This window comes from Conger conger, chromosome 16, assembly GCF_963514075.1.
Source record: "Conger conger chromosome 16, fConCon1.1, whole genome shotgun sequence".
NCBI classification, from domain to species: domain Eukaryota; kingdom Metazoa; phylum Chordata; class Actinopteri; order Anguilliformes; family Congridae; genus Conger; species Conger conger.
In genome coordinates this window covers 14,956,762-14,969,261 of record NC_083775.1, presented here as the reverse complement: position 1 = coordinate 14,969,261, position 12,500 = coordinate 14,956,762, and the positions used below count along the sequence as shown (strand labels likewise).

Here is a 12,500-nt window from a genome sequence, read left to right as displayed (position 1 = left end):
GCTGAATCTTGATCGAATGTTACTGGCATAGTATTGATTGGCCGCTGTCCTCAGTGTGGCGTATTGCCTGAGTGGCCATTGCAGTCTGTCCTTACTCTGAGCCACCAGCCCGAGAACGAATGCCTTCCCCCCCCCTACTGATCCTCCCACGGCTTCTTCCTACGTGTCTTCTAGAGAGTTCTTCCCTGCCTCCGGCTTATTCTGTGGGAGTTAAATGCCAGAGAAAACTCTTGTAGCTTCTTGTGACAAATCCTGTAACATGCGCTGTATTAATTAAAGTGCGAGTCTGTGAGACGTGTACGTGTGAATTGATTGGCCGGTCGATTGATTGGTCGGCTGACTCTCGTTCCAGGAGGAGAACGACGAGGCGTACCAGATCATCGAGGTGCGGGTGCTGTCCAACTGGGGCCACCCGGAGTACACCTGCCTCTACCGCTTCCGCGTGCACGGAGAGAGGAAGAGCAAGTGAGGAGGAGGAGGAGTGGAAGGATCTCACCTGCCCATGTACAGAGAGACACCCCCCCCCCCCCCCCCCCCCCCCCCCACCCTGTTTGTATATAATGGAGGATTGCTCGAGGAAGGGGTGGTGCAAATTCCGGACGTTTTACCGGGACGGGGGCGAGGGGGCGAGTGTCAGACAGAACACGCCCAGTGGAAGAAGCTACTTTTAAAAAATGTAAAAATAAAACACAAAGGACTGAAAGGTATAAAAAGACTGGAAGGGAACGTTGCAGATCGCGGAACTGAACGATCCGATGGAGACACGGCCCCCCTGTCCGACTTCACATCTCAAAACTGCACTGATTTACCCACCCCCACCTTCCCCATCTCGGGCCAGGAGACCCAGAGAAGCCACAACGCCCCGCACTGCCACCTGTGTCCTTAACTTGAGATGGAGGACTCTTCTGTTCTTTCTTTCTGTTCACTTCTCTCTTCCTTCTCGTTTCTCTTGTCCTTAGATTGTGTTTTGCTTTTGTTTTAATGTCACTCACAGTTTACCTTTACTTAACGTGGACATCGCAAGTTCTCTCAAAATGACATTTCTGGAAGACCCTGGAGCCCCCCCGTCCCTCACCCGGCCCCCGCCCCCCCAACCCCACAACCCCACTCTCTATTGAGGGCCAAAGGACGTTCTATGGAGGTTCAAGGGGACGTAGAAGCATGCCCAAGGCAGGCCGAAGGTTGGAGGTTTCAGGGAATGTAGACGTGCCACAGGCTGGAGGTTCGAGAGGGACGTACAGTAGGAGCATGCCCAAGGCAGGCTGAAGGTTTCGAGGTTCAGAGAGATGGAGGCAGCCCACAGGTTGGAGGTTTGAGGGGACATGGAGGCATGCCTGAGTCTGGCCACAGTTCTGCGCACTGGTGCAGTGTTTGTGGGGCAGACTCATGACATGCAAAATGTCTGCAGGCTATAAAGGTGGCCAGCATCACTGCCCCTGCCCTTTCACCTTAACCCAGAGGGCCATGACAAAGTGCCCTCACTCTCTGTCTATATCTATTTCCTGTATGTCTCTCTCTCTCTCTCTCTCTCTCTCTCTCTCTCTCTCTCTCTCCCCTTTCTCATTCTCTCATGTCATTCAATCTTTCTCTCTCCACCCCTTTCTTTCTATCTCAGTCTCACTGTCTCTCTCTCTCCCTCGATAGTATAAAGATACACTAACACCTCCATATCGGCAGTCCTTGAATGTGTTCACGAAGCGGACAGCAACGCAAAGATCATCAAAGGCACTCTTTCTTTTCTTTTTTGCCCTCCTTTTTAATATTCTTGCCATTTCTGACCTGAACTTTAAATGATCCGTGGGAGAGTACATTTAGTGACGACGCATAGAGGAGATATATCGTATTTTAGTCGATGTTTTAGAGTCAAGGCTGTATGCTGTAGCTTCAGCAGCCCATGTTACCAGCCCCTGAGCGATAGCAGAATGTCTGGTTGTAACAGTCATAAGGTCCTCTTAGGGCGTCGCTTGCCCAGAAACCACGCAGGAATGTAAACTGTATATTTTACTGTTAATAGTCTCGTCTTTTTAAAATCCGCTAATATCAGTGTTGCTTTGAAAAAAAAAAAAGGGTACACCCCCGTCATTATTATAACTATTATTGTTGTTATTATTATTATTATGATTATTATGATTCATTTGCCATTGTAATTTTATTTGACTTCAATGTTTTTGTTGGGTTCTGAAGGAATCTCTGTTGCCGTTTGTTAAAGGCATATGTTTTGCTCAAGTCCTTGCAGTTTGTACAAAAGACGAATTTGAACACGGATGAGGGATGTTAAGGGGGAAAAACAAAGGCTATCTATTTCTCTGTAGTGTGACCCTCTCAAAGGGTTGCACTGTAAAACAAAAACACTACCTAGACTTTGACTAGGTGTTGTTCATGGCACTATTTATATTTAATAGCAATGTGTTGATGAGAAGTTAGGACTTGGTGCAATGTATTTTTGTAAAAAATGCTTCAGTCCAAATTTGGAACCGTCTTGGGGCAGTACAGCTGTTTGTTTGTTTTTGTTTTTTTTTTTGTTTTTTTATATATAAATTTATTCTATTTTTTTGTCTTTGCTGTTGTAAGAAGGGTCAACTGCTTTGGAAATGCTCAAATAAAGAATTTAATTTTTGAGAGCTTTTAATAATGCATGTTAGCCTATGTTTTCCAAAATCAAAAGGTGAATAAAGGATATTTTCATTTTTCATATTTAGACGTACTTGCTTTTGCCGATTTGCCACTTGGCTAAAAGGCACTATTTTAAATTGAGCAGTTTGTGATGGGCTGTTATGCACGTAGATTACACAGGCAGATACACTGGGGGGGGGGGGGAACAAGTCTAAACCCTGAATGAATGGTGAAACAGTCTTGTGTATCGCTGAGCTGTACAGGTATGTGTGTGGTATTATGGCAACAGGTCCTTCTGCAGATAAAGAATCACCCCAGTGTATCCAGCTCTAAATTGAAACGGTTAAATGCAAAAGTATTGGGACAGTGACGGTTTTTTGTTGTTGTTTTAGAACAATGAATATGACATTGAAATGCAGATTTAATATAGAATGAACGTGAGGTTAGACTCCGTTTCAATTAGAGGGTATATTTACGTCCATGTCGGATGATCTGCGCTGGAATTTCAGCCCTTTTTATAGGCAAATATGAGTATGTAAATTGCCCTAGATAAGGCAGTATCTTAAGCAAATTAGGGAGATTTGTGTGTGTGGTAGAACTGCATTGCCATGGTAGCGATAACCAGTCATGGTACTCAAGCCGTCACCAGCTGACCAGGAGAATAGGGAAATAAAGGAACAGATTTTCCCGCCTGTAATTTTATCTGTAGAAATTTGTGTCTCCAGTTCCGTTTGCGAGTAATTGCCCAGAGGTTCATGCATTTCGCTGGTGTTACAACCACCAGGATGCTTGTGGAAGCCAACAGTAAGTCCAACCAGATGTGCTTGGCAAGTGTGGCTCCGCCAAGTCCTAAGTTTGTTTGTGACTCATATGGGGAGTCTGCTGAAACACGGTTTTACAAAAAACCCTCTAGCAAAACCTTTCCTTCGATAATTTTTACATTTAAAAGTGCTATATGCACAGTCAAAAAAATTCTTTTAAAAGAACATGTAGCCTGACATGCAACTTCGATTCCACAATTTTTTTTTTTTTTTCCAAAGTTTTCAAAGTATATTTAATTGTATATGCAAAATGAATAACTCCATAATTTCACTGAAAATAACTGATTTTAAACACCTTCAGTGAAAGCGCTTTTTATTGTCTTTGTTTTTTTTAAGGCTAAGCGTTTTCAGATTTAACCAGCTTCCACTGAAATGTGTAATGTTTTTGTCATCAATTAATTCACAGCTTAAATTTAAAAATGTAAAAAAATAAACTGAGTGACAGACTTTTCTTTTCAGTGTTCCATGCATGAAACTAGTTTGGTCTGATTACCAGTCCTTTAGAGAACAGCGCCCCCATGTGGAGAAATCTGAGATGCAAATCCAACTGCACTTCTGTCATGATTGACATTTCTGGCCACATATTTGCACATTGAAAGGCAATAAATTTGACTTTCAAACAAATGTTTGTTTCACTGACAAATGTTCGAGTTTCAGTGACTTGACGTGTTTGCAGTGAACTGAACGTCCTCTTTTCAAAGTCATGTACGCAACGAATGAAACTCAGCAACCATGACATGATGTTCACAGAGAATAGGGATAACGTTGTGGTTTGAGGGTGTTTGTTGCTGCAATTCCTTTCTTGACCGTTAGAAGTCTGACATTACCTGTCGTACCTTTAAATATACATTTTAGACCTCTCCAAATGGCTAGTGAAGGGTACTGGCTTTCAAGCGATCAGTATATCATTCACACAGCAGTATATCGTACACATTTTACATTAAAACAGCATAGGATAGGAAATGCACTTTTGCATTAATAGTGTGATTATTTCAATGCATTAATAATTACAGTTACAGCAGGGTAATTGCTGATTTGGTCAAGGTCTAAAAGATGCCAGCCCTCTGCAGCCAGCCACCACACCTGAAGAAGAAAACGTCCACGTCACCTGAACACAGGTATGGTACTGATTCTTTGGCACTTCTAAGGTGGAGATTAGGATAGTTTTGATACTGAAAATGAGGATAATCTTGATCCCCCTGAAAGGGTGGATTCAGGATGGATTCGTGGCTGATGTAGCGGCATGTGAGAAACAAGGCATATAGTTTTTCCAATAATGCACAATAATGAATAGAAACCCTTCCAAAATGGCATCCATTCTAATTTGACAAAATATCGTCAAGAAGAACCCCATGAAACTAAAAGTGGTCTAAAGAAAACTGCAAGCCTTGGGTTATAATTTGGAAATCGATTCTGTTACCTATTCTAAAATTGCCTAGTGGGTAGCTGCAAAAACAAGAATTTCAGTTTGTCCTCGTAATATGCCAGAATCCAGGTGGAGCAGTAATTTCTTATTAATGTTTAATCATGTTGTCAAAACAGTTGCTTAGAAATCAGACTGACTTTGGCTTATTGTGTACTTACGCAGATGAATAGAACTAATATGCATACTGAATTTGCACGTTTTTTCCAACATGTTCACTCGTATATGTTTGTCTTAGTGAAATGTTGACCAACAGAAAGAGACCTATCCAAAGACTGCAAATCTAGATTCTGTAACCTCAATTTTGTGGTATCTGGATCAGAATGACCCCATCTGAAACTTCAAGGGCAAAGTCTACAAGTGCAGTTCGATCTGGAATAGCAAAAATATATATATATTTTCAAATCTGGATAATTCTGATCTAGATTAAAAGTTTTGAAATGATGGGCTCTGTGGAGTGGCAGATTCCTTTCTCACCAGTAGTGGGATTGCTGCTTCTGCCATCTTTGTTTTCCACTTCTTATTTCCCCTCCCCTTATGGCCTCCTTTTCTAATAAGCAGCAACGTTTAAGACACTTGTGTTTTTGCTCTTCTTTGTAGAAATCAAGAATCCGGTGTATCTATCTAGCAGGGAAAGTAACCGGAAATAAACGCTAGCCACGAGCGCCAACAGAATGCCGCACAATATTGCTAACTGGCACACTACTGCCATCTGTTGGTGGCCATGCGCAACCTCATAACAGTAGCACGAATTTAGACAACTGACCGTAACGTCAACAACACCAGATTCGTTATCTATTTAGGATAAATTATTTATCTATAGCACATTATCTTTCGCGCTTACAATGTGCTGAATTATTTACAGTAGTTTTTCGCATTTATATGTCGGATAATATGACGTAAAGACACATAAGAAAACCGAATCTGCAGTATTAAACGCAGATCTCACAGTTAGGTTTACCACCGTTGTTTAACTCGTAAGAAGCTCGTTATATGGTCTACACATAATGAACACGGTACAATATAGTATTCCCACCCATACATTACATCAATTTAACCCGTAGTTAGCTTGAATTCGTTCGACTAAACACAGAACTGCATGTGCTATAAAAGCTTTGTTGGACATCTCGGAAGTAGTATGTCACTTCCTTAGCAACCCACATTCCCGAAAGTGTTTATAGTTACCAATGTTAATGTCCGCGATGGCTCATCTAATTGGCAAGAAGAAATCTTTGTGGCAACAGATATGTGAAGGTAAAAATAAATTGTCGGTGGCAAATGCCAAATGTGTGGGGAGTAGCACGGTCGCTTTTATGAAGTGATTTGCTATTTATATGTGTGGGAGTTTCAAAGCTGATGTGTTGCGTCTCCCAAACAGAGTACGAGTCGGAACAGCCCTGCCCACCGGGAGATGTCTGGACAGATAGCAGTTCCGTGAGCACCGAAGTGTCGCAGTACAGCGCAAGCAAACACACGCCCGTTTTCTACGGGCTTATGCCTGCAAAGGTGCTTTCATTGTACATAGTTAAAAACTCAATGTTTCAATGTCGGTCAATAACTTTTGATTTACACTACTTATTTCAGCTGCTTCTTATAGGTCTTCCATCTCAGAGTGATAACTTGCAGTATGGTGTGTACGTGGCTCCTGTAGGTAGCAGTCGATGATAATCCATTCGGGGAAGTGGACCCACTGCTAAGTCACCCTGCACTGGCCGGATACTCCATACTGGAGAAGCCCCTGCCATCCCAACGCTGTGGCCCCCACTCCTCCCCTTCCACCAGCCCATCTGTGCTTCAGCAAGGTGAGCCCCAGGGATCACACCTTCGCCTGGACACAACAATGTCAATGACTATTGTGCAGCCAATGCCACTGCCATCCTTATTTTGCACTACTACAGGCAAATATGGATACATTCTGCTACTGTACTGGCAAATATTGATTCAAGATGACTGATTGTCGATGAGTTAAACTTCTCTTTGTGACAGGTCTGCATAGGGCAGGGGTGCACGACTCCTGCCCTGGAGGGCCGATCTCCGTGCTGGTGTTCGTTCCAACCAGTTGTCTTTAGTTCTCTGACCACTCTATAAACTACACTGGTTCATTCCTGTAAAATCTTTAGGATACACCTGCTGTAGCTCGTGCTTATATTGACTCCCGAACATTGGAACAGCATTGCTGCAATGTCACAACAAAGTGAGCATCGTTAAGCATTGAATCTCTCTCTCTCTCTCTCTCTCTCTCTCTCTCTCTCTCTCTCTCTCTCTCTCTCTCTCTCTCTCTCTCTCTCTCTCTCTCTCTCTCTCTCTCCCCCTCCCCCCCTCTCCCTCTCCCTCTCCCTCTCCCTCTCTCTCTCTAACCCTGCTTCCTCAGGCTCGACCACACAGTACCTAGAAGAGAGGGTTTTCCCAGTGTTGCTGCCTGGACTAGAGGCTATGCTGAAGGAGGCTGAGAAACACCAGTGTCTGGAGGTAATCACAGAGTACACTGCATATAAACTCTACACTACATCTATTCCACTTCATCCTGTGTTACACTGCATTATGCAATTCTACATTGTGTCACATTACTCTGCATTGCATTATACTGCTTACTGTAAATGCACTATTGCACGAAACTGCTCCGCTCTCAAATACTTTACCTTACCCTACATAGCACTATCTCACTCTCAGCTAAGTTAAACTGCTTTACACTGTGCTATATAACGCTGTATTATCCTGCTCTACATACATTAATTTCACCCTGTTCTACATTTCAGAAGATTCCACTGCAGTAAAGCAGCATACAAAGCGCTGCATTACACCACACCACCGTATTCAACAACTTAACATGACTGTGCCTTACTCTATGTTAAACCAGACTGCGTTAGCGTTGAACATTATCTCTCTGTGCATACAGTCAGAGGGTTGTCTCCTCCATCAGCTCCGGCAGGTCTTCCCTCTTCACCTGAGGCTATTTTCCCCTTGTCTTTTCCAGAGGAAGAGAACCCGGTTTAACCCCTGCGACTTCCTGACTGAGTGGCTGTACAAGTAAGCTTGCCGTCACCTGCCTTTCTCCTCCTTGTCGTCCAGGAAGGCCACTGTGTGTAGAGTGTGCTTTTTTCCAAGGGCTGCCAGATGCAGTTCGGTTTGGAAACGGGAGATACACTTTAATTCAACGTTGCCCCCTCTTCCTCTGTTCTCCCTCCTCCTCTCCTCTCATCTGCTTTTCTCCCCTCCTCTGTCCTTCTCTCCTCCACTCCTCTCTCCTTCTCTCCTCCCCTCATCTGTCCTTCTCTCCTCCCCTCCTCTGTCCTTCTCTCCTCCGCTCCTCTCTCCTTCTCTCCTCCCCTCCTCTGTCCTTCTCTCCTCCCCTCCTCTGTCCTTCTCTCCTCTGCTCCTCTGCAGTCAGAACCCATGCAGACTGCGACAGGGGCCTCCGTTGGACTTTGCAGAGATCCCTTTTGTCCGGGATTGGCTGAAACAGCAGTGAGTATAACACGCACGAGTATGATTGGTTGAACAATGGCTGGGTATCATATAAACACTGCATTGTTGGCTCAGCAAGTAGTGGCTATAATTATACGTCACACGACTGACTGAGCAAGAAGTGACTGTAAGATAAGGGACAGCCTGTAGCCTAGTGGCAAAGGGCTGGGACCCGGAAGGTTGGTAGTTCAAGCCTCAGTGTATCCAGAATAAGTTTCGCACAGCTGTTGGGCCCATTGCTCCAGGAGGATTGTCCCCTGCTAATCAGCTTTAAGTTGCTTCCCATAAAAGCGTCAGCTAAATAACACAATTATTATTATTATTATAAACCCCAAACCTGTCTCTCGCGAGACACTGGTGTGTGCATGCACACGTGAGCGTGTACATGCATGCAAGGGCAAACGCTATGACACAAGCAATTCTCTACAGTGTTGTCACCATAGTTTTGTATTACATGGCATGGTCAGGGAGTATGCGTGTGTGTAGTGAGAGGGGGGGGAGACATTTAACGGTAACACCTGTAACCAGGTCACTTCCTGTCCCTCTCAGCCCCCGGCCGCCCGTCCCCCTGTCCCTGAGGCTGTCTGACGCGGAGGCTGCACTGCTGGTGCAGTCCTTTTGGAGGGGGTATAAGGTGAGGAGCTGCTGCTCCAGTAGTAGCAGTCCTGGTGCTGTGGCAGGGGGCACTTCTCTCTCATGGTCTGCTGCTGGGGTAATGCACTGGTCACACATGTTATTAGCACAATTCCTTGTACACACACGCACACACACATACTGATACACACACATGCACGCACACAAACCGATATTCACACATACACACACACTGATATACACACATACACACACTGATACACATTGATATACACACGTACACACACTGATATAGACACATACACACACACTGATACACACACATATACACACACAAATATACACACAAACATACACACACTAATATACACACAAACACACACTGATATACACACATACATACACACACTGATGTAGACACACACACACATTGATACACACACAAATATATACACATGCATACACACACACCCTGATATACACACATTCACACACACTGATATACACACATACACACACACTGATATACATACACACTGATACACACACACTGATATAGACACATACACATACACTGATACACACATACACACAAATATACACACATACACTTCTCTCTCATGGTCTGCTGCTGGGGTAATGCACTGGTCACACATGTTATTAGCAAAATTCCTTGTACACACACGTACAGACACATACTGATACACACACATGCACGCACACAAACTAATATTCACACATACACACACTGATATACACACACTGATACACACTGATATACACAGATACACACACTGATATAGACACATACACACACACACTGATATACACACATACATACACACACACTGATGTAGACACACACATTGATACACACACATATATACACACATGCATACGCACACCCTGATATACTCACATTCACACACACGGATATACACACACTGATATAGACACATACACACACACTGATACACACATACACACAAATATACACACATACATACACACACACTGATATACACATACATACATACACACTGATGTACATACACACACTGGTATACACACATACACGCATACACATATGTGTACACAGACTGACACCCACTTACACACGCTCACAGACCGACAGAATATCCGCCATTACACCCACACTGAGAGAGAGAGAGATTATCAACCTTTACACGCATAGAGAGAGAATATTCATCCTTACACTTGGAGAGAGAGCGAAAATCAACCCATCCACCCAGAAAGCGAGAGAGAGAGAGAGAGAGAAAACGAGAGCGAGAGAAAGTGGGGATATATCCATACGCATGTGGGTTGGGAGAGAGAGCTTAAAAGCCTTGCTGCTTCTCTGCTGTCTTTCTGACGTGTTTATCACTTTCCATGCTAATATTCTGTTTCCTGTGTGGGTGAACTCAAGTGTTCTCTCCAAATATAGACACACGCACGCAACACACGCGCACAGACACACACAACCTCCAGAGTCCATTGTAGGAACGGGCTTCCATTTCATGGCAAATGATCTCAGCGAAAATACCCCTCGGTATGCCTCGTGTGTGAGAGCCTGAGAAATTGCATTGCCGTTAATGGCGGCTGGAGCATTTCTGAAGCGCCTTACCCCAGCGAGGGTGGGGTCGGCACGCGATGCCTGGTTCTGGAGGAGGGGTTCAGTGACCCATTTGCAGCCCCCCGGAGCTCCGAACGGGAGGGGGGGGCGCAGTACGTGGACGTGGCAGCAGAGGGCAGCGTTGAGCTGCATCTCCTGCTCTCTGCGCGTTGCAGTGGGGCTGATGGATGCTTTGCACGTTCCCTCCCCTTTCATGTTGTCTTGGTTTCCTGCTGAGACTGGCAGAGCTGGGGGGTGTGACAGTGTTGATGCTGAGGAAGATTTGGAGGGGAAAGGGGGAGGGTTGTGCCTGGGTTTGGGGCTCTGCAAGGGGGCAGCGCTAAGAACTTGGGGGGGGGGGGGGGGGGGGGGAAGCTTGTGGCAAGTGCAGGATGGTAGGGGCTGGGGGAGATTTTTGGGGACTGGGCTGGAATTGGGGAATGCAGGGGGCTCATGCAAACGTGGGAATGGGAGCAGAGCCCTGCAGCTCTCAGCACCCAGAGGGCAGAAACACGTGAGTGTGTGTGTGTGTGTGAGTGAGTGAGTGAGTGAGTGAGTGACTGAGTGACTGAGTGATTGAGTGATTGAGTGAGTGCGTGTGAGTGTGTGTGTGTGTGTGTGAGTGTGTGTGTGTGTGTGTGTGTGAGTGAGTGAGTGAGTGACTGACTGAGTGATTGAGTGTGTGTGTGTTTGTGAGTGAGTGAGTGAGTGACTGAGTGACTGAGTGATTGAGTGAGTGCGTGTGTGTGTGTGTTTGTGAGTGTGACTGAGTGACTGAGTGAGTGTGTGTGCACAGTTGTGCATGCATGCATGAGTGTGGTGTGAGTGTGTGTGCGTGGATATATGCATGTGTACCTGCTGCTATATGTGTATGAGAGGTGGAAAGAGAGAGAATGCATCTTTCAACATAAATGGGCGTAAGCCCTATTTCTGTGTCTCTCTCTCTCTCCCTCTCTCTCTCTGTCTTTCCTCTCTAGCCCCTCCCCCTTATCTACCAATTTTTTCTCTTTCTCTATCATTCTCTTCTCTCCCCTCCATCTTTTTCATTCTCTCATCTCTTTACCCCCCTCCCTACCCCACTCCCCCAACCCGCCCGTCATCACAGCGCCAGCGTTATGTAACCTCAGCGCTGCCACACAGACTGCAGGAAGCAGTGTGTGTGTGTGTGTGTGTGTGTGTGTGTGTGAGTGTGTGTGTGTGTGTGTGTGTGAGAGAGTGAGAGAGTGTGTGTGTGTGTGAGTGTGTGTGAGTGTGTGTGTGTGTGAGTGTGTGTGAGTGTGTGTGTGTGTGTGTGTGTGTGTGTGTGTGTGTGTGTGTGAGTGTGTGTGTGTGTGTGGGTGTGTGTGTGAGAGAGTGTGTGTGAGTGAGTGATTATGTGTGTGTGTGTGTGTGTGTGTGTGTGAGAGTGTGTGTGAGTGAGTGATTATGTGTGTGTGGGTGTGTGTGTGTGTGTGGGTGTGTGAGTGAGTGTGTGAGAGAGTGAGAGAGTGTGTGAGTGAGTGATTATGTGTGTGTGTGTGTGTGTGTGGGTGTGTGAGTGTGTGCACGTGTGTGTGTATATGTGCGTGAGAGTATGTGTGTGTGAGAGAGTATATGTGTGTGTGTGTGTGTCTGAGTGATTATGTGTGTGTGTGTGTGTGTGAGAGTGAGAGTATGTGCGCGTGTGAGTGTGTGTGTCTGCGTGAGTATGTGCATGTGTGTGTGTGAGTGTGTGAGTGTGTGAGAGAGACACCTCTCCCCTCCGTCTCGCTGGCCTGAGTGACGTGTGACGGGCGAGCTGCTGATCAGGATGACGCGGCTGCTTCATTAGCTCTGACGCCAGGGCAGCGGTGAGCAGGAGGGGCTTATATAACCCCCTTCACACAGCCCTGGACATTCACTCACTGTCTGCTGCTCAATCACTGACTCTATGAGGGAGGGAGGGAGGGAGGGAGGGAGAGAGAGAGAGGCTGAGAAAGGCTGAGGGAGAGAG

The 12,500-nt window shown here is 45.5% G+C and overlaps 2 protein-coding genes across 8 annotated transcripts in view; both read left to right on the top strand.

The window, feature by feature from the left end:
- Positions 1-2,694, top strand: part of sun1b (Sad1 and UNC84 domain containing 1b) — a 42,357-nt gene extending 39,663 nt beyond the window's left edge. For all 7 annotated transcript variants that reach the window (XM_061223787.1, XM_061223789.1, XM_061223786.1 and 4 more), the window contains one exon: positions 353-2,694. In XM_061223787.1, the coding sequence (XP_061079771.1) occupies positions 353-469 (117 nt within the window). In that variant the 3' untranslated portion in view covers positions 470-2,694. The remainder of the gene's footprint in view (positions 1-352) is intronic.
- Positions 2,695-5,990: 3,296 nt separating this feature from the next.
- Positions 5,991-12,500, top strand: part of iqck (IQ motif containing K) — a 16,373-nt gene continuing 9,863 nt past the window's right edge. The window contains exons 1-7 of the mRNA XM_061225175.1: positions 5,991-6,111; positions 6,236-6,363; positions 6,509-6,659; positions 7,229-7,326; positions 7,832-7,884; positions 8,242-8,322; positions 8,872-8,956. Coding sequence (XP_061081159.1) covers positions 6,045-6,111; positions 6,236-6,363; positions 6,509-6,659; positions 7,229-7,326; positions 7,832-7,884; positions 8,242-8,322; positions 8,872-8,956 — 663 coding nt within the window. The 5' untranslated portion in view covers positions 5,991-6,044. The remainder of the gene's footprint in view (positions 6,112-6,235; positions 6,364-6,508; positions 6,660-7,228; positions 7,327-7,831; positions 7,885-8,241; positions 8,323-8,871; positions 8,957-12,500) is intronic.